This window comes from Chrysemys picta, chromosome 5 (assembly GCF_011386835.1).
Source record: "Chrysemys picta bellii isolate R12L10 chromosome 5, ASM1138683v2, whole genome shotgun sequence".
In the NCBI taxonomy this organism is placed as follows: domain Eukaryota; kingdom Metazoa; phylum Chordata; order Testudines; family Emydidae; genus Chrysemys; species Chrysemys picta.
In genome coordinates, this window is record NC_088795.1 from 54,069,792 (window position 1) to 54,092,171 (window position 22,380).

A 22,380-nucleotide genomic window follows, 5' to 3' on the forward strand; every position below is an offset into this window, starting at 1 on the left:
AGAAAGAAAATAAACTTCATATGTGATTAGAGTGACCAGATGTCCCGATTTTATAGGGACAGTCCCGATCTTTGGGTCTTTTTCTTATATAGGCTCCTATTACCCACCATCCCCTGTCCCAATTTTTCACACTTGCTGTCTGGTCACCCTATGTGTGATCCATTAGTAAGACATGTGGGGAAATTAAAGCAACAACAAAAAACATCACCACTACCTTACAGATGGATTATATTGCCAAGCACAGAGTTCAGTACAGAGTAACTCCATTCAAGTCATTGGTACTACAGCTAATTCATGTTTTTGGGATTGGGCCCTTAATTTACATTCAAAGATGAAGGGGTTGAGCTTTCAGAGAAAGGAATGAGTGGAAGTAGATGATGCTAATATAATAGTACTGGCCTTTACAGGTCATGAACACAAAGGACTAATTAATGCTTCCATACATGTGAAACATTTGTGTGTCTGTATTGTTTTTTGTTGTTTCTGACAGAAAGTGAAAAATGCCTAAAAAGAAGACAGGTGCACGCAAGAAGGCCGAGAATCGTCGAGAACGTGAAAAGCAGATAAGAGCTTCAAGGGGCAACATAGATTTAGCTAAACATCCTTGTAATGCTTCAATGGTAAAATAACCAAAACTACCTATGATATCAATTTTTAAATTTCTGTGAAACCACTGATATAGTTACATTGGCTGCATTAAATTAGAAAGTTATTCTTTATACTTATATGATAATTTATTTATATCATGAGCTTTGGATTTAAAGAAGCATTTGAGTGTTTCAATATAAATATATATCTAATGGTTACCTAATCATAAATTATATCAGAATCATTACAAAAGCTGTACACTGACTGTTTTACATGAGGAAAAATAACTATCTATAATTTGCATTTCACAGGAATGTGATAAATGCCAAAGGTAAATATACTTGTTTTTCTTCAGCATTTTAACCTATTTTTACTTTTAAAGATTTTGTTTAATGCTTTGTTTTGATTTTTTTCATATGACAAGACGACAGAAGAATAGAGCATTCTGCTACTTTTGTAGTTCTGTTCAAAAATTGCCTATTTGTGCACACTGTGGTAAGTGTAACTGACAAAGGAAAATACACTTTCCCCCCCTTACACTGCATTCCCTTTGTGTTCTTATATAAAGTCTCAGTATTTTAACTAGGTCTGTCTAGAAGCTGATCATCAGCTGGTGTAAATTCATGGGGCTATGCCAATTTGCCCAGCTGAGAATTTGCCCCTTGAGGCCTGATTGTGCAAATTCTTGTGCACATGAATAGTCTCACTGACCCCAAAAGGGTTTTGGCCGTTTATTTGTGTGATTTTATTGTTTAAAAAACATGTTTAGCTATTTGTTATGACTGAGAGTGTTCTACATTCTGGCTCTCCCTTTGAACAAATGGCTGTGGGATTGCTTGATGCTGAGAGCGAAGTTAAAAAGGCTGCCAAAATGCTGCTCTTTTAATCAGGAAATATTGCAGCTTTTAGCACAATGTTATTACCACTGCTTATTAGTATAAATTAAATCAGTGATAAATTGTTTGCTTTGTATGTGTATATTGTATAACTTGTTACCACAGTACTTACGTGCATTAAAGGTCTGCTCCAAAGCCCTTTCAACTCAGTGGAAAGACTCCCACTGGCAGCAGGGGGCTTTAGATCAGGTACTAAATCTTATTTGCATTGGTGCTTGCTTAAAAGGGGAGGTAAAGAGGGGCTAAATATGATGTATACTTTGAAATGAATTGTGTTGCTTTCCTGGTTTAACAAGCTTTCATGTATTTTTTACATATTTTCTACTTGCCATAAAGCATGTTGGTGATTTGTGGTTTGATTTTCAGAGGTATTGACCACCTGCAGTTCCTGTTGACTTCATGGGAAGCTGCAGATGCTGAGCATTTCTGAAAAACTAGGCCATTAGTGTGTAATACTATTCCACTGTATATCATAATTCATAAACCTTCTTTCTGTCACTAGAGACTACACTAAAGTGGTGAAAGTTCATTTTCTGCTCTTCTAGTATACTACACATCTTTTAAAAGATTTGAGTCTTGCTGAATTTGTCTATCTTGATGTGTAAAATGTTTACAGAGAGAAGAAAGTGTTCCTAAAAGTATCTTACAAAAAAGATGTAAGCTTCCAAGATTTCCTAGTAAAGACAATCAGAATTGTTTGGTACTTGTATCATAGGGTGAGCTGCTAGTGATTATTATATTTAGCCTGCCTAAAATTTTCCATTAAAACATTCTAAGCTTCCATTTTTTAAGAAGTTCTAACACTTTCATTGTCTGTAGTGGGCCTCTGAAATTAGGTAGGAACAAAGCTCGAGGGCTAGAAGCAAGCCTTTTGCTTTCTTGTCCCATGAAATTCTCCTGAGTTATAAAGCTGTTAAAAAATGTTCTCCCCTTTAGGTGTACCATGTAGGGCACCAGCTCCCCCAAAGTGCTGAAAGGGGACAGAGAGCCATGCTGATGAGACCCCAGCCACCCTTCCATTCCCAGCACATAACTCCAGCAGTCCTTCCCCACCCTTCCTGACATTAGCTAATGTAGATTGTCATGCAGCTAAAGTACTATAAGCACCTGCTGATGCTGCATAGAGGGTTTAGTTTACAGTTCCACGTGGTAGAATTTTTAATACTTTTCCTAATTTTTCCTTAAAAAAAAAAATTGCATACCATGAAAGCTGGCTTAAAAGAACATTACTAAGGTTGCAAAGTCAAACACTCAAAAGCTAGGAAATGCAAGATTTGCAGTTGCCTGTGCAATATCCATTCAACCCTTTTGTGCATATGTATTATGATAGTCTTTAGATACATGATCACACATTACTTTTTCCAGACCCCGGCCTCATCCAGTGCACAAGGTGGACACAGAAGGGGGCAGAATTAAGGTTGCAGAGGTAACTCTAAATGTGGCATTTCTTAACTTGAAGAACATAAGAGCTGCCATACTGGGTCAGACCCTGGTCCATCTTGCCTGCTATCCTGTCTCTGATAGGGGCCATACCAGAGCTTCAGGGGATAGTACAGAAAAGGGCAATTATGTAATGATACACCACTGTCTTCCATTCCCAGCTCCTGGTAGTCAGAGGTTTAGGGTCGCCCTGGGGATGAGATTGTGTCCCTAGCCATTTTGGCTAATAGCCATTAATGAGCCTATCCTCCATGAACTTATCCAGTTCCTTTTTGAACAGTTATACTTTTGGCCATCACAATATCATGTTAGTTGTGCACGGTGCGAAATAGTACTTCCCCTTGTTTGCTGTCTGCTCATCGGGTAACACTGGTTTTTGTATTGTGGGAAAGGGTAAATAAAACTTTTATATTCACTTTTCCCACACCATTCATGATTTTATAATTTCTATCATATTCCCCCCTTAGTCATCTCCTTTCCAAGCTGAACAGCCGTAATCTTTTTAGTCTCTCCTTGTACGGAAGCCATTCCGTACCCTGAATCATCTTTGTTGCTCTTCTCTTAACCTTTTCCAGTTCCATTATATCTATTTTGAGATGGGACAATCAGAACTGAACATGGATGCACCATGGATTTACATGGTGGTATTATGATATTTTCTGTTTTATTTTTTAATCCCCTTTCCAAATAGTTCCTAACATATTGCTAAGCCTTGTTGACTGCTGCTGCCGATTGAGTGGAGGTTTTCAGAGAACTCTCCACCGCATTTCCATAATAATGTTCTTGGGTGGCAAGAGGAAATTTAGAATCTGTCAATGTATATGTAGAGTTTTATTTTTTCACTTGTGCATTACTTTGCACTTATCAACGTTGAATTACATCTGCCATTTTGTTGCCCAGTTTTGTGAGAACTCTCTAACTCCTCACAGTCTTCTTTGGCTCAGCTCTTTTGAATAATTTTGCATTGTCTACAAACTTTGCCACTTCACTGTTAACCTCCTTTTCCAGAACATTAGTGAACGTTGAACAGCACAGGTCCCAATACAGATCCTTGGGGGACCCTGCTGTTCATTTCTCTCCATTATGAAAACTGACCATTTATTCCTATCCTTTGTTTCTTGTCTTTCAGCGAGTGACTGATCCATGAAAAGACCATTCCTCTTATGCCATGGCTATATAGTTTCCTTAAAGAGCTTTTTGGTGAGGGACCTTGTTAAAGGCTTTCTGAAAATCCAAGAACACTATATCAATTGGATCACCCTTATCCACATGCTTTTTGACTCTTTCAAAGAATTCTAATAGATTAATGAGGCACAACTTCCCTTTACAAAAGCTCTGTTGACTTTTCCCTAACAAATCATGTTTATCTCTGTGTCTGATAATTTTGTTCTTCACTATAGTTTCTACCAATACACCAGTACAGAAATTAGTCTTACCGGTCTGTAATTGCCAGCATCGCCTCTGGAGCCCTTTTAAAAAATTGGCATTCATTAGTTAATTTCCAGTTATCTGGACCAGAGACTGACTTTAGTGATAGGTTACATAGTACAATTAGTAGTTCTCAAAATTTCATATTTGAGTTCCCTCAGAACTCTTAGATGACCAGCGTCTGGTTGTGGTGACTTATTACTGTGTAGGGTATCAATTTGTTCTAATTGGGGACAGTACGTCAGATTTATGCCCCAAAAGAATAGCTCTGATGTGGGTATCTTCCCCAAATCTTCTCCAGTGAAAACTGCTGCAGCGAATTCATTTAGCTTCTCTACAATGGCCTTGATGTCCCTGAATGCTCCTTTTACACTTTTGTTATCTGTGGTTCCATTCCCTGGGTTTCTGGCTTCTGATGTACTTAAAAAAGAAAAAAAGTACTGTTAGTTTTTGTGTCTTTAGCAAGTTGCTTCTCAAATTTTTTCTAGGTCTGCCTAATTATACTTTTATGTTTTACTTGCCAGAGTTTGTGCTCCTTCCTATTTTCCACATTAGGATTTGACTTCCAGATTTTAAAGAATTCCCCACCCGACCCCCTCAATGGCCTCCATTAGTCTGAAGTTTAGCCACAGTGGTATTCTTTTGGTCTTCCTCCTGTCTTTTTTGCTTAGGGGTATACATTTAGTCTGAGCCTCAGTTATGGTGTTTTTAAGTAGTCTTCATGATGCTTGAAGGTACACCTCTACCCCAATATAACGCTGTCCTCGGGAGCCAAAAAATCTTACCGCGTTATAGGTGAAACCACGTTATATCGAACTTGCTTTCATCTGCCGGAGCATGCAGCCCCCCCCCCCCCCCCAGCGTTGCTTTACTGCGTTATATCCGAATTCGTGTTATATCGGGTCGCGTTATATCGGGCTAGAGGTGTATTTTAATCTTTGTGAGGGCTCTTTTTGATTTTCATCTAACTAGCATCCTCATTCTTTTGTAGTCCTTTTTTAAAAAGTTAAATGTTACTGTGCTGGCATGTTTTGGCATTTTCCCACTACAAGGGTGCTAAATGTAATTATATTATGGTCACTATTACTGAATGGTAAAAATGTTGATTGTTTGACTCTGCAATCTAAATAATGTTTTTAATTTTGTGTGTGATTTTTTTGATGTGTGAAGTGCTGACAGAGTGCTCAGCAGGCTACAAAACACATAGTAAGACATGGGCCCAGCCCTACAGAATTTACAATCTCAGAAGTAAGGTGAGAAAGATTTAGGCCTAAATGGATAAGAAAAAGAATTAATCGTTTGTTCTGGAGGATCAGAAAGGGAGGTGTGATAGCGTGTTGCATGTTGTTTGGTTGCATTTTTGTGTGTGCCTTTTATATACTTAAGTAACTGCTTAAATTCCCTATTTTTCACTGCTGTTACATTGTCATTCACTCGAAACTGTTTTGACTCTAAATAATTTGTTGTTGTTTTGGATTAATAGGGAAAACAAAATGTATGATGAAGTCTTCAGACTGTGTTATAAAACATGCTGGTGTGTACAGTACTGGCCTTGCAATGGTGGTATGTATATAAAAGCATGTTGTTTTTCGGAGAATTCTTCAAATATTCTATGGTCTGTGTTACACAGAAGGTCAGACTAGATCAGTGGTTCTCAACCAGGGGACCGCGAGCAGGTTTCAGGGGGGCTTCCAAGCAGGTCCAGCATTAGACTCGTTGGGGCCCAGGGCATAAAGCCAAAGCCCCACCACATGGGTCTGAAGCCCAGGTCCCTGAGCCCCACCACCTGGGGCGGACGTTGAAGCCCGAGCAATGCATCTTCATGGGGGCCCCAGGCAATTGTCCTGCTTCCTACCCCCTAACGCTGACTCTGGCTTTTATATGTAGAAAACCAATTATTGCAGCAGAGGTGGGCCATGGAGTTTTTATAGCATGAGGGGCTGTCGGAAAGACAAAGGTTGAGAACCTCTGGGCCAGATGATCAGAATGGTCCCTTCTGGTCTTGGACTGTGTGAACTGGGCTTTTATTTGTTATAGAATAATATCAGACTAAACCTCAGAATATTATTATTCTCAGTACACTGTAACAAAATACATCTCCATAGGACTACAAAGCTAAATTAACACTTTAAACGCAGATCCCGCAAACTCTTATGCACTTAAGTATCTTTACATACATACCTGAGTAGCCCCCAATGAGATCTCCATTAAAATGGTGTAAATCTAGATTAATGCCATTGAAGCTAATGGAGTTATGTAGATTTTTAGAATGCAGTCACTGAGAACTATGTTTAAACCATAAATAATTTTATTTACAGTGATTGTTCTGTAAATCAGTAACTTATTTTCCTTTTTCATCCCTTATATAGTTAAGTGATAAGTCCCTTTGAAATACCAAAAGTATTATTTGTAAATGTGAATATTGCCAAAGAAATTCTTAAAAATTTAAAATTTAGGGAGATGGGGCTCCTGTGTGGAAAATTTATGTAAATATATCCCTGCAGCTGCCTCCGCTAGGTAGTGGACTGTTTGCAATAACAAAATCATTCTGTGCCTTAAAATGCAACAGATTTTTCATTGAATCTTAACACTGTGGGCCTGATTCTCCACTCGAGTATGTCAGTTTTATGTTGCTGTAACTCCATTAAATCCCTATGCATACAGCATATTGTGAAGTTGCTGTCATATGTGAGGTAGGAAATCTTGTCTGTCTGTCAAATATTAAAATTGAAGTTTGAGGTTTGTAGTCTTGTAACTTTAACTGTAAAATTAAATTGGTTATAAACTGATTACTTAATTTTTGCCTTACCTTTCTTATGTTATATGACCTTTACTGTCTTAAGAGGTCAGAGTTCTAGTGTAGAGTTTGTTATAAAATCTAAATAGTTGATTTAAGCTGTAAGAATAGCTTGAGTGGTTTTTGATTTGATAATGCTCTGGCAAAAATACAGTTTATCTCATATATGTCAACAAGGCTGCAAGATCATATCCATAAATTATAGGGGAGAAAGCTATTTTTCATGCATAAGATTCAAGACATTAATGGAAAAAATAAAACATCAAAACCAAAGCACAGTTGATTAGATTAAGTCCTGCAGAAGTGAATGCCTAGAACATGAGCTGAATATTGAAAGGAGTTGATTAGAATCTGGATACATTTCTAGCTACTGGGTGTAAAGGTGAAAGGGGTAATATGCCTTACCTTCACCTCCCCTCAAACCACATGCCCCTAAAGTGGAATGAGCCCACTGATAGCCTGAGTGGATACATGGGCACATTCTAGAGTACAGAAGCAGAATTTCTCTTTAGATATGATAGATGTTCCAAGTTGATGTCTTTCTGTGTTTGCAGGGTGCAATCTGTGATTTCTGTGAAGCTTGGGTCTGCCATGGTAGGAAGTGTCTCAGCACACATGCTTGTATCTGCCCTCTTGCAGATGCAGAATGCATTGAGTGTGAAAGAAGCGTCTGGGATCACGGTAAGTTGTTTAAGATTGAAGGAAAAAAACCTCATTTTTTGCATATAGTGTCTAGGGTTACCATACGTCTGGATTTTCCCAGACATGTCCGGCTTTTTGGGCCTCAAATCCCTGTGCGGGGGGGGAATCCCAAAAAGCCGGACATGTCTGGGAAAATAGGGAGGAAGGGAGGGACTGGCGGTGCTCGGCTGGGGGCTGGAGCCGCTGGGGCCGGCGGTGCTCGGCTGGGGGCCCGGCCGGGAGCCTAGCCGGGGGTGGTGGTGCGGAGCCTGGGGCCGGGGCTGTGCGGTGCTCGGCCGGGGGCCAGAGCTGGCGGTGCTGGGCCGGAGGCCGGCGGTCGGCACCCCAGGGCCCAAGCCAAGCCGGGCGGGAGACACCAGGGCCAGAGCCTCTTGGCCTGGGCCAGCCGGCTGCCAAAGGGAGCCGCTCGGCCAGGGGGGGCCGGACTGGGCCATGCCCCCCAACCCCAGCCTGCATGCTGCTTCAGGATTCCTGCGAATCAAATGTTCATGGGAAGCAGGGGAGGGGGAGGCGCAGGGGGGTGAAGCATCCAGGGGAAGGGGTTGGAGTTGGGGCGGGGTCGGGAAGGGGTGGGGCTGGGGCTGGGGCGGGGCCCGTGGAGTGTCCTCTTTTTGGACACTTAAAATATGGTAACCCTAATAGTGTCTAGACAGTGGTTCTCAACCAGGGGTCCGGGGCCCCCTGGGGGGGCTATGAACAGGTTTCATGGGGGATGCCAAGCAGGGCCAGCATTAGACTTACTGGGGCCCTGGGTAGAAAGCTGAAGCCCAGGGCCCTGAGTCCTGCCACCTGAAGTTGAAGCCTGAACACTGTAGCTTCCCGAGGGCCCCTGTGACCTGGGGCCCCAGGCAGTTGCCTGGCTTGCTACCCCCTAATGCCGGCCCTGGCTTTTATATGCAGAAAACCCGTTATTGTGGCACAGGTGGGCCATGGAGTTTTTAATAGCATGTTTGGGGGGGCCTCAGAAAGAAGAAGGTTGAGAACCCTTGGTCTAGAGTATTGTAACACTCAACACTTAATGTCGCATTTTACATCTTCAAAGCACTCCACAAATATTAGGTAATCTTCAAAACACACCTGGAAGCTTACTAAGCATCATCCCCATTTTACAATGGGTAAATGGAGACAGAATTTAAATTACGTGCCCAAGAGCATATAGGTAATCTGTCTAAAATGGGATTACAACTCAGGAGTATTTATGTAATCTACTTAGGCATTTATACTGCATTCATCACTTTAGTGTCGAGAGCCTTATATCATATCACTCCAATAGGTTGTGTAAACACTGGCTGTCTCTTTGGTATTCTTGCTCCTTTCCTTGCACTAGAAGAGGTGTTTTGTTTCTTTTGGTACCCAGCTCCTTGATCAAACTACACTAGTCTCCAATTTTGGAGTTCCTATTGTGTATTTCAACCAAATTTATATTTTGGAGAAGGGATGGTAAGCATGGAAAAGGGATATTTTGGCCCAAATGTCCTAACATGATCTCTTTCAGCCATAATCAAATCAAAATATTATAAGAATAAAATGACCACTAGTGTTCCTTGGTTCACTTTTATGCTATCCTGTGTCATTATAATGTGTAGTATATTTCAGAGTAATGCCAGATGGACAATGTTTAATTTAGGATTTTCTTCTTAAGTGTTTTGTGACAGAAGGGAAAATTTATTCTTAGTCAAACCCATGTAAAGCAGCCTAAATTGCATGAGTTTAAAAAAAACCAAACAAACAAAAAAAACCCAACCCTCTTTTAAACCCATGCTTGCTCTTTTTTCTATTTTTCTTGATAAATCTTGTAGGAGGCAGAATATTCAGCTGCTCTTTTTGTCATAATTTCCTCTGCGAAGATGATCAGTTTGAGCATCAAGCCAGCTGCCAAGTTTTGGAGGCAGAGACATTTAAATGTAAGTTATCCACTTAAAACCCCTTTCACCAATGTTAAGCAGATTCACTTCTTCCTACTGTGTAATAATACCTGCTTAGGTGGTGAAAAATGGCCTGGTATTTCACTTGTCCAGTGTGATTATCCCAGCTGGTTAGGCAACAGGAGTTTTTCTTGTTGGTCCCTTAGAAATAATGTTGGCTCTGTCTAGCATGGCTGCACTTCCCCAGATTCCTTGTGGTTCAGCTGGAACTCCTTGAATAGAAGACAGGAGTTTTTGGTCAATGTGGGTTAGCATCTGAAGAAGTGAGTTTTGAGGAGGGACTTGAATCATGCACTTGGCCTATTGTGTAGAATACAGCACAGATGAAGGCACGAAGAGGAATGCGAGAAGGATGCAGAAGGTGTGGAGAAGTTTTTTTATCCAAAGTCCATGGGCTTTGGATCAGGGCCTATAAATATAGATATAGAGAGAGACCCTTTGCTCTCTCTCTCTATGTATAAAGCAAAGGGTCAACATTCATATTTTAACAGCACATACTTTAATACATAGATCAAAGAACAGGAAACTACAAGCTATCAAATTTTGATTACCATAGGGGGTCTGGTACAGCCATAAAATCATGTGGGCAAAACTTAAAAATCTCAGATGGACTTGAAACCTTACAGGAACAGAGGAATTGTAATATCAGATCAAACTGGTGGTCTAGCTAGTCCAGTATCCAACCATAGCCAATTCCAACTATTTCAGAGGAAGATGGGGGGAAAAAAAGAACTGGTAGTAGGCATGTATGAAACATACTGTCCATAGGATAATTTTCTTCTTGTTAATTAGGGGATGGCTTATGCCCAACACATGAGGGTTTATACTGCTTTCAAAACTTGGTTGTGTTTGGTTTTGTGCCTTTTTTTTTTTTTAAAAATCCTTGCTATCCTGACTACACGTTCTTGTTGTCCATATAAATGCCCAGTCCTTTTATGAATCTACTAAGCTCTTGGCCTCAATGGTAGCTCATGATTCAAAATATTCCTGTTTTAAATTTTATAATCTATTTTTCTAAGTCTCCCCTCTCCTTTTCATCTCTCATTCCTTTTTTCCCCCTGCCAACTGTTGCCTGAGCCTTGATTAGCTCCCCTTTATGTACTGCCAGAATGCCTTCCTGTGAGGCACCATTGGAGCAGCAACTGCTGCTCAAAAGGGATAATTTCCTCTTGATGGGTTGACTCTTAATTCACAGCTGTGACGTTACAGTGAGTGAAGAAGTTACTTTACAAGGTTTACACTATGTTTAACATTCTACAGCACAGGGTAATCCTAGTAGAGAGATGGACTGTGTGAGATAGTTTTATATTAAATTTAAATATTGTCAAACAGATATGGCCAATCCCACTCTAGCTACAAAAAGTGTTTTATTTCATAAGTTTGAAATATAAAATGTAGCTGTAAAAAAACCCAAAACACATTTACAAGTGCAGACTACCTCATGGGAATACTTTAATGTACTAATTAATATTCACAGTGCCTTTGAATATGACAGATCCCCCACCTCTGCTCAGCTTCTGCAAAAGGAAGAATCCCTACTGTTCATTTCTGAAGCTTTAAAAGCTTGTTCTCACGGTTGGCTGAGAGTGAGATGGCGGTTTGGTTATAAACAATGCACATGATAAAATATTTGTAAAGATTCAAAACAAGCTGTGCATGGTCATGCATTCTTTATCCAACAAGCCTCATTAAGGTATAAAATCCTATTTCATTTCATTTACAGTACTCCCTCTTGTGGAGATAAAAATAAAATGAAAATATTAAGGCAACCTAGATTTTATAGACACCATCTAGGGTGACCAGACGTCCCGATATTATCGGGACAGTCCTGATTTTAGGGGACTTGTCCCACATCCCGACCTTACATTGGTCAGGACGTCTGGTCACCCTATATGAGGGGTACCATGGCAAGCCGGCACTGCCGGCGCCACTCACCTTCTCTCCCTGGGCCCTGGGGCAGCGCGCAGCTGAGCTCCCGGCGTGGCAGCGCCAGCTCACGGGGCCCCCCGCCTGGCCAGCAGGAGCCTGCAGAGCGCAGCCCTGCTCCTGCCCACAGAGAGGCAGCGAGGAGGTCTTGTTCTCCTACGTGCTGCAGTGGGGCGGGAAGGGGCCAGAGGGACTAGGAGGGACCTGCCTGATGGATGCTTCCTGGGAGCCGCTCCATGTATGCACTGCTGGGCTCACCTGGCCCCCTGGCAGGTCCCTCTGCCCTCAGTCCCCCTGACCCTGTTCCCTCAGCCTCCCCCGCAGTTCCCCCTGTGCCCCCCAACCTCAATCCACTGCCCTCAGCCCCCACCCTGACCCTGTTCCCTCAGCCTCCCCCGCAGTGTCCCCCCTGTGCCCTCCACCCTCAATCCACTGCCCTCAGTTCCCCTGACCCTGTTCCCTCTGCCTCCCCCAGTCCTCCCTGTGCCCCCACCCTGACCCTGTTCCCTCAGCCTCCCCCCTGTGCCCCCCACCCTCAATCCATTGCCCTCAGTCCCTGCCCCTGTTCCAACAGCCTCCCCCCCCCCTCCCCCCGATCATCTCACCCTGCATGGATCTGGAAATCTGTCCGGGATTCCAGGCTGTCGTTAGCCCCTGGGGCAAAAGATCAGCAGAGGTTTCCAAAGGGAAGTTTGCAGCCTTTGCTCAGACCCAAACATTTTCACTTAAAAAAAAAAATAAATAAATATCCAAACCCATCCTGACACCCATCTGCTCTGTCCAGATTTGCTGTTATCCCTGTTGAGGCCAAAGTGGTTTGAAAAATTAAAAATCCTTGACACCATTGTGTTGCCTCCTCCTGTGTTGCTCGTTAATCTGATGGACCTGCCGATAATGAATAAAGATTAATGCCCTGGGAGCAATGTGTCAGGCAGATAGTTTGTGAAGTAGGAATGTGAATGCTGAAGCCCTCACAAAATGCAGAGGCTTTTCTTCACCTGAGAACTGAAAAAGAGCCAGATACCCTGCATGGGTTTGAAAGTGACAAAAGCCTAGCGACTGACCAGAGCAGCATCAGGTTTGAAGTGACGAGGAGGGTCTGTGTCATGAAGTCTGCATCTCCACTGAGGACTCTTCCATTGCCAGGGTAGCACTGGCGCAGGTCTGCCGCCCGGCACAGCAATGCTGAGAGGTGCCAGTGTAGACCTGACCCACTGCCCTCAGCCCCCACCCTGACCCTGTTCCGTCAGCCTCCCCCACAGTTCCCCCTGTACCTCCCACCCCGAACCCACTGCCCTCAGTCCCTGCCCTACCCCAAATCTCTTCTTCAGCCTCTCCCATCATCCCACCCCCATCACTCCCCATGCTGTCCCACCCCCTCAACTTCCCCCCATTCCAGTCCTGCTCCCCTCTGTCTCATCCCCTCCAGACCCTGTCCCTCTCCCCAACCCCCCTGACCCTTCCCAACCCAGCCCTATTGTCTTCCCCGCCCCGCCCCACTCTACACAGCTCTCTACCCTGTCCCATTCATGCTCCCCTCAGCTCCTACCCTACTCCCCCCCAACCCAGTCCTGTCCCATCCCCCCCCTCCCCCCGACTCCCCCAGTCCCAGTCCTGTCCCCCTCAGTTCCTCCACACTGCTTCCCCTGGTCTATCCCCACACACCCACCGACTTCCTCGACCTCCCTGCCCCCAATCCCACTGCCCGGACTCACCCCTGTCCCACTCAGGACATGCAGGAAAAAGAAGCAATGGGCTTAAATTGTAGCAAGGGAGATTTAGGTTAGACATTAGGAAAAACTTCCTAACTGTAAAGGTAGTTAAGCAATGGACAAATTACCTAGAGAGGTTATGGAATAGCAGTCATTGGAGTTTTTTAAGAGGTTAGACAAACACCTGTCAAGGATGGTCTAGTGTTGTTATTACTCAGTCCTGCCTCAGTGCAGGGGTTTGACTAGATGACCTGTTGATGTCCCTTCCAGTCCTACATTTCTGTGATTCACACTGAATTGCCTTGTGCCACTGTCTAGTAGTAGTGGCACACAGTTCTCTGACATGCAGGTTTATAAAATTGTAGCTAATATACAGTTTAGAGCATAGCAGTTTTAAAGCTCTGCATGTTCAGACCAACTGAGCTGAAAATTGTGATCTACAGTATTCAAAACTATTAAGATGTGGGCTGAAATAAAATCAGCATAAATTGCTCAACAATATCAATGGAATCAGCATTGCGCTGCTATATATTGTAAAACATTACAGTGAAATCTTGCAAGTATTACATAGCACGCCGCCTTGCCCAAGTGGTAACTAAGCATAACATCTTCCTGTTTCAACATTCTTAACTTTTGTATCCCATAGCCCCTAAAAGTTGTGGGTTTTTTTTTTTTTCCAAACACTGAATACTGCTAAGTTATGAGTTTTAACAGTTTTTTTTCTTTTAAACCACAGCACTGAATGTTATTCTAAAATTGTTTTCCAAATATTTTTAAACTCCCAGTTTATCCCCTGCTGATGTTCATTGTGAAAAGTATTGCAGGTCTAATAATAATAATATTTGGCACTTTTGTAATTCAGCTGTCCAACATGTGCCCTCCTCTGGTGAATTTTTAGAGGATAACTGTATAGCTACCAGCTAAGGGAGTTGTATCTTGAACTCAAGTAGTAGAAGCTCATGCTTTTAAGTCTGGATGGCTCAGGTTCAATCTTTGGTGACTAGCTATGATGGAGGTTGCTACACTTATAATCCCCTTAAGCAGAGGTTCTGAATATGCTTTGTTATAGGCAGAGCTAGCCTATAGTTAAGCAACCGAAAATTTGGAATGGGAAGTGTTGAAATGTTGGGAAGCCTTATAATTTTGCCAGTCTGGAACGAACATCCCATCTGAGGGATGGGGGCGGGGAGAGAGGAGAGTGAGACAGGACCAGGAAACTGGGACAAGGAATCCAGAGTGGTAGTGGGGGGCATTTGAAATCAGATGAGGAGCTGGGGCGGTTTAGACAGCAATAGGATAGACATAGACTGGAGGGGATGGGGAAGAAGGGTCTTTGACTACTAGAGACCACTCCATTCAAGAGCCTGGGATAGACCCAGGATTCCTGAGTTTCACAGTTCCTCTTCTGTCAGCAGATATCTGTGAAACCCAGTGGCAAAAATAAGTGTCTTATCCCCCTATAGAGCTGATCTATCACGTATGACAACCTACTGCCTTTGCCATCACTTACTCCATTAGCTCAAATGGCAGAAGTCTGTGCAGTGGATCTAAAGGTTCATCGGCAGGGTTGGAGCCATGTGAGTTTCACAGTGATTCCACATGCCAGAATTTCTGGGGCAGTTCAGTTTTGATTTTTACAAAAAAACCTGGGGAAATGCATACAGAAATAGGGTGACCAGATGCCTAAATATGGGAATCTCAAGCAGGAGTAGAGAGGTTATTTTATCTCTGTATTTGGCATTGGTGCAACCACTGCTGGAATACTGTGTCCAGTTCTGGTGTGCACAATTTAAGAAGGATATTGATAAATTGGAGAGTGTTCAGAGAAGAGTCACAAGACTGATTTAAAGGATTATAAAACATGCCTTATAGTGATCGACTCAAGGACCTCAATCTATTTAGCTTAACAAAAAGAAGGTTAAGAAGTTACTTGGTTATAGACTGTAAGTATCTACATGGGGAACAAATAGTTAATAATGGGCACTTCAGTCTAGCAGAGAAAGGTAGAGCATGAGCCAACGGTTGGAAGTTGCAGCTAGACAAATTCAGACTGGATATAAGGCATACCTTTTCAATGGTAAGAGTAATTAACGATTAACAATATACTAAGGGTTATGGTGTTTTTCTAAAAGCTTTTTCTAAAAGCTATCCTCTAGGAATTATTTTGGGAAAGTTCTATGTCTGTGCTATATAGGCGGTGAGACCAGGTGATCACAGGATCTCTTCTGGCTTTATAATCTCAGAACTAGGTACATCAATTCACATGCAAAATTCTCATTGAATTCAATAGGTGTCCTTGCCCTGTGCCTTGTGGTGCGGGCTGCAGCAGGGGCCGTTTCAACCCCTCTCGCAGCTTCCTAGGGCCCCCTCTCATGGCTCTGTGCACCTGTGTCTGTCATTGTCGTCCTCTCCCCTCCCCGCTCACCCAATGTGTCCTGATATTTCACTCTTGCGATCTGGTCACCCTAACACCATCAACCCAGTTCTGCTCCTTGTTACTTGTGTATTTGCTATCAATAAAATTACACTGGATTGTATATGTAAATATATGTAATGAGTATGATTTAAATAAGGACATGACAGACAATTCTTTATAAAACTACTCACAGACAGCTCAATTCTGCAAGTTGCTAAGCATCATCAAATCCTTTTCAAATTAGGAAAATAAGGGTAAATCGGCATTTTGCCCTTACTTTAAATGGAATGTTACTATACAGCTCTGGTGGGTTTTGTTTTGTTTTGATACCATGAGAGCGGAAAAAAGGCAGTGAAACCACCTTGTGAACAAACTATGGTTTCAATCATCTCCAACATGTTTGTAAAGATGTGAGAATGCAAAAATATTTGAATCTTTTAAAAAAATTGGTTTTGGGTGGGTTAGGGACCATTTACTCTCAAACGTATACCAAATTAATGAGATATTAGACTCAGTATATAAAACTCTTTAAAATAGCCCAATACAACTGTAACTACAGTGAGTATGATTGTAGCAAGATACACTTATCATAAGGACTTCAAAAAATACAAAATCATTACTTTTATACTTTAAATTCAATGTATGTTCAGAACTTCAGTGGCAGACAACTCTGCAATTGGGTAGCTTTGGGAACCGTTGATCAGGAAAAGCTACTGAGAAATGAAGGGTCCTTTCAAATAATATATTTGGCTAAATATGTATTTCCCTGTATTATCTTTTCATTTTGTTTGGTGACACTGGTGATTTTAGGCTACCTATGGTACTGGAGAGCTGATCTGGATGTATAAAGTAGAAGAAAAGAACCAAGTTACCTTTCATTTTTAAAGATTGATGTTATCCATTTTTTCATCAGGTGTTTCCTGTAATCGGCTTGGGCAGCATTCATGCCTGCGTTGTAAGGTAAAAATATAGATACTTTAAGTAACTATAATTGTAACTCCTTCTCCTTACATGTCCTTCTGGTATCAAGTCTTGTCACATCTCCCTTCACAATATATAGAAAACTCATACCTTCTGTATGAGGTAAGGGTCATTACTTTTAATGTCCCTTTTGTCCAGCACTTTTAAGTTTTTAATTTCTCATTCTTGCTTTCGAGGGCTGCATCTCTCATCTCATTTGGCGTTATTTCCCTCTACCCCCACAAACACCCCCCCCACTCTCCCCCTGCATCCTTCAGTTCTGTTAGCCTAGCCAGGCTCTTCTCCGTTGTTTCCTGCTCCCATTTTCATACAGTCTTCAATGCTGTTTCCTCTGCACTGAGCGTATGATTCTCCCATTCCAGTATCCCAGGCCTCCACCTTTTCCTCCTTTGGATCATTCCTAAAGTCTTACATCAAATCAAATGTACTGTCCACTCCAACATTTTTCATTAGGGGGGCAATTTAAATAAATAAAAAAATCAATCTAATTAACCCCATTCTCTCAGTCTCCTATTCTTACTGTGTGCGCCTCAGAGTTCAGAGCAGGAACTGTCTTTATTGAAGTTTCCTGGACAGGGTTGAGCACACTGTTGGTGCTTAATTAGTACTAATTCACATTGGTGTCTTCTTTTAGTTACAAACTGACTGACTGTGTGGCAGGGAGAGGTTCCATTTAGCAGGACAATGAACACACTGCCCTGCAAGACAGACATTTGAAGTTTAGTTTTGTTTTCTTTTAACTTGTTGGACTAACCCAATACCTATATGGCTGAGGTCTATCAGACAGTGCTCCCAGTGACTGAGGCCAGCCTCCTGGCTGACAACTTCCAAGACAGGGCACTCCTTGAGGACCCTGTTTCCTCGGCCACCATCCTCTTTTCCCAGTTCCAGCATCCTCCTGGCTTCCCTTCCCTAGAAGGCAGTGGAACCTTGTCCAGCACAGAAGCAATTAGTGGATAGATTGTACACGAATTCCAGTCCCACTATAGAAAGAACTAGTTAAATTTTAATCTCAGCCAGATTACCCTGGTGCTGTTAGAAATTTAACTTTTTTTTTTTGCCTGCTGCTTGCTGAAGAGCATTATGTTATGACAAAACTTTTATCCTTTTCATTATCCCCTTCAGGCTTGTTTCTGTGATGATCACACCCGAAGCAAGGTTTTTAAGCAAGAAAAGGGAAAAGAGCCTCCTTGCCCTAAATGTGGGCATGAAACTCAGGAGACAAAGGATCTGAGCATGTCAAGTAAGGACTGTCCTTGAAATGCTAATGGAACAAATGCTGAGTCTCTAATTTAGCGAGTCAATTTACTAGGAGTCTTATTTTCTGTGTTGGAAAACTTAATATGTTCATCTTTTTCAACTGGCAGCATGTGATGCCATTGGTGGCTGTGTAGGGATGTATGGGAATACTGAAGTTCTTGAATGCTTTGGAATGTTTTGGGGAGTTTGTCGCATTTATATTGAGAGTACTTTGAGTTGTTGCTGACTCTGAGCTGCAGCATCTCTTCGTTAGGATTGCTATTTGTGCCCTGGAGATTGACAAGGTTATGAATTTGAGTGCTACTTTCAAGTTGTGGTCTAAGGAAGAAGTGCCCATGATCACTGTTTACTTCTGCTCTGTCACTTCTTATTTCACCATCAAGAAAGAGCATGCTGAAATTCATTAGAAGATACCCACATGAGTCTGCTTACTCAGCACTGCTTATCCATAAAAAACACACATTATCTTAGGTGCTATATATCTATATATAAAATACCTATTTATTACAGTACCAGAAGTGTGCTCTACAGCCAAAGTTCTGGTCCTGAAGAGTTTATGATCTAAATACAATAATGTACCAGATATTTTATGTATGAATATCTCTGGAGAGAAGATATTTTGGATGGGGAACAGCAGAAAAAGGGTCTGTCATAGTTAGGTGCTCTGACTTTAAGGATCAAACCTGAAAACAACCAGTTAAAGTCTCTCAAGAGACTGATCATTGTAGTCCTGGACTGTTTGCTGACAGTGTACTCTTGAGTAGGTGGTGAAGATGGATGGTAGATGGAGAAATGTCAAATGCTCCATTGATGAGTGGGTGTCTTATGATTGAGGCTGAAGAATAAGAATTTAACTATTTTTTCTATTCACAGTACGCTCTCTGAAGTTTGGCCGGCAGACAGGCGGTGAAGAGGCAGATGGAGCTTCTGGCTATGATGCCTACTGGAAGAACCTCTCATCGGGTAAAGATGGAGATGCAGGTGACCATGACGACGAATATGAAGAGGATGAAGCAGAGGATGATGATGAGGAGGGAGGGAAGGATTCTGAAACAGAGACCACAGATTTATTCAGTAACTTGAATTTAGGAAGGACCTATGCTAGTGGCTATGCCCACTATGAAGAAGCGGAAGACTAAGATTACATAGTGGGGAGCTCTATAGCATTTGGAAAGAATAAGTATAGGAGTGCTTTATGCGTGCCACTAGAATAGCTCTGCCAGGCACTTAAGCTTCAAAGTGTATTAGGGAAAAAGGGCATGGAACTTCTGTAGAAACTCAAGTGTATGTGTGTGGAGGAAAACAGATAAATGTTCATATTCATGCAAGTAACCAAAGTGGTTTTGATCTCATGATTACTGAGTGTAATAGCTTAATGTCTTCTCCCCCCACCAAGTTGGGAGTGTAGGAGGGTAAAGGGATTTGTTTCCATCTGTTCATCAGAAATTAAGTTATTTTTCTTGAGTAATTTTGACTGTAATTCTGTAATCTGATTTCATAAATTATATGTAGTGGTGTAAGTGGGTGGCTGTATTCATTTTTGGCTTACAAAATAAAGGTCAGCAGCATTCTGTAGTGAGTTTTCATAAATATTGATCTGGACTGAGTACTAGGAAAGCACTTACTGCAGGCCTATCATGAGCCAAATATAAACTGAAATTAAAATAACTACCATTTCATGTAGGCGAGGCAGATCAATACATTTCCTCATAACATAATCATTCCATGCCTTTTGAACATTATACATTAATCATAGACATTATGTACAGTCACCTACGGTGTCACCTACATACATAAGATCAGAAGGTTTATTTATCACAATAAAAATGTTAATGTATCCTTCCTACCCAATAAAAGCATCATTTTCTTTTAGTATAGTATCATTGTTTGCAAAGAGGGGTCAAAAGGGTGGTAACTAGTCTATTCTACCCCTTCACCTGCATTGCAGCAGGAAGAAATCAAAGATTCAATAAGAATCAAACCTAGGATTTTTGTTAAAATAAGATAGGATGTTTGTGTTCTGTTGGAATAGCACCCTGTTCCTTGTTAGGTACAAGACTGTCACAACCACAGAAGAAGTGATGCATGCTTTGGAGTGTCTTGCTGACACTAATGACTTTATAATCAAAATATTAGGAATTATTTGCTGCTTTTTATGAAAGTCATGTGATTCTTCCAAGAAACAGTTCCAATTTAAATTGTTTAAAGTAAAAAATTGGAACTGGAACTTAGTGTAACTACAGCTAAATCTTTTTTCCTTCCACTTTCTTCCACTAATACTTCCCATACAGCAGCAACATGTGTGTGCGCACACAGACACATACTTTCTGCTTTGCATGCTATGTGCATCTTCCCCAGCTTTTAATAAATTGCCTTCTTCCTCTCATCACTATTCAGGTTGACCATATTGTGCCACCTTGCAGCAGAGCCAGGTGCTTTGATGTATTCAGTTGAAGTGTCATGACACTTCAAATGGAGCTAATGTATTAAAAAGAGAAGCACTGGAGATTTTCTGTGTGATGCATTTGCAATTCAGCTGAATAATTCCTGCTTGAAAGACCAGAGAAACTGGAGGTGGGAATGTGGCCCTATGCAAGTCACTTAGTTTCTCTGGCAGTGCCTAAATACCTTTGAAGATCTAGGGCTCAGTTCCCCCAATCTGTACAAAGGGGTAATAGTGCTTCCTCATCTCCAAAAGTGTGGTGTAAGGATAAGTGTGAGACATTCACATTCTACTGTGATGGTGGTCCATATAAATGGATGAACAGACCTTTGATATTGTTCCTATTACTAATTATTAAATTGTGAAATTAGCAATAGCAGTGTAGACTCCAGTTCAGCCCTTGCTTAACTGTTAGGCCCAGCTATTTCCACTGGTGAATCGGTCTTCCCTTGGTGATTCTACGGACAAACGCTGACTAGTTGCAGATCTTGACTGATACCTCATATGTAAAATAATTAAGTGCTAGGACAAAGTCTTGGGAGTGCTGAAAGGATGTGTGATTTCTTTCAGTTCTGTTTAATACTGCAATTATGTGTGTCATCTGCAAATGTTACTTTTTTATTATTATTTACTGGAATTAAATTCTGTTAATGTGCTTGGCTCCGGGAGCCATATTTTCCTGTTGTGAAATCTGTTGCTGTCAATGGCTATGCCAGGGCTGCTGACGTCAAAGCATTAATCATCATCACCAAAGTAAAGAATTATTCATGTTCTCATTGAAATGTCCTTGCAATGGTAATCTCTTTGCAAGATAAATCCTTCTCAGCTAATTCATGTTCCTGTCTATGCCATCACACTCTATAGTAAGATAATGCCACAACATCGGGATGTACTGCACACAGCAGCTATTAAGGACACCAAAACAAATTTACCAAGGCTCCTGATAAAGGGGTGTAGCAGAGCACGTGCACTCATGGTTCTATCACTGACTTCTGGTATGTCCGGGGGGAGGTTACTGTCTGCCTCTATGGCTTGGTTTCCACAAATATAAAACAGAGACACTACTTACCTACCTACCTCCAAAAGATGTTGTGAGGTTAAGAGGCTAGACAGTTCAAAGTGCTGCTATTTGGAGTGGCTCAACCTAATCAGTTTCTAGTCAGAGAGCAGGGGACACGTCATTTCTCTCCTTAATGCCAAGTGACAATGTAATGGGTCGAGAAGTGCCTCTGGGATAATGAGTGAAGCCTGTAAGTTTTGGAAAGAGTAACAGTTAGAAAACAGATGGATTCTCTTTATAAATGCTTCAGTGTGCGCTGCTGTTTGTTCATTTTAAAAATCCCTGCCCTTGATCAAGGACAATGCCAGGCTCAAGCGAAACCAGGATAATTTCTGATGTGAAATTGGGGACCCTTGACAGTTATGAGTAACACTTCATAAACTTAGAACACTTTATGCTTTAACTGCTTTCATTCATGACCATTTAGTGAAAGGTCGATGTGGGGTTTGAAACAATTGCAGTAAAGATACTTGAGTTTTCAGGTCCTCAAATTACACCTTTGTGGTAATAGCACCTACTTGTGATGAGTTCATTCAGTGCTCCTGTGGACATAATACACTGGAATACAAATGAAAGTGGAATTTAGCACCAGGGACAAAATCATTTGATCAATCCCAGGGCAGAGCTGTTGTTTTTACTTCAGGCAAATTAATGTGAAGATCATTCTAATGTACTAACCAGTTTCAATTGTCCATTGATTGACAATAACATTAGTGTCAGAGAGAGAGAGAGAGCACAAGCTCAGCCCACCTTCCCCCCCCTGGAATCCACTTTATGATAAAGATTGCAGAGGCCTCCACCCAAAG

General features: G+C 41.7%; 1 protein-coding gene and 1 long non-coding RNA gene across 2 annotated transcripts; one reads left to right on the forward strand and one right to left on the reverse strand.

The window, feature by feature from the left end:
- The first annotated feature begins 490 nt into the window (after nucleotides 1-490).
- Nucleotides 491-21,188, forward strand: ZNF330 (zinc finger protein 330). The gene is made up of 9 exons (XM_005284315.5): nucleotides 491-620; nucleotides 900-919; nucleotides 1,013-1,083; nucleotides 5,836-5,915; nucleotides 7,704-7,830; nucleotides 9,651-9,755; nucleotides 16,744-16,790; nucleotides 17,937-18,054; nucleotides 18,945-21,188. Exons 1-9 carry the CDS (start codon nucleotides 501-503, stop codon nucleotides 19,208-19,210), a joined length of 954 nt encoding a protein of 317 aa, XP_005284372.2. The 5' UTR covers nucleotides 491-500; the 3' UTR covers nucleotides 19,211-21,188.
- On the reverse strand, nucleotides 1,012-17,016 carry LOC122173713 (uncharacterized). Its single transcript, XR_006174433.2, has 3 exons — nucleotides 16,703-17,016; nucleotides 9,827-9,988; nucleotides 1,012-4,772 (listed from the first exon to the last, which is right to left on the reverse strand). It is a non-coding gene; the product is annotated as an uncharacterized LOC122173713 (long non-coding RNA).
- Nucleotides 21,189-22,380: the final 1,192 nt, after the last annotated feature.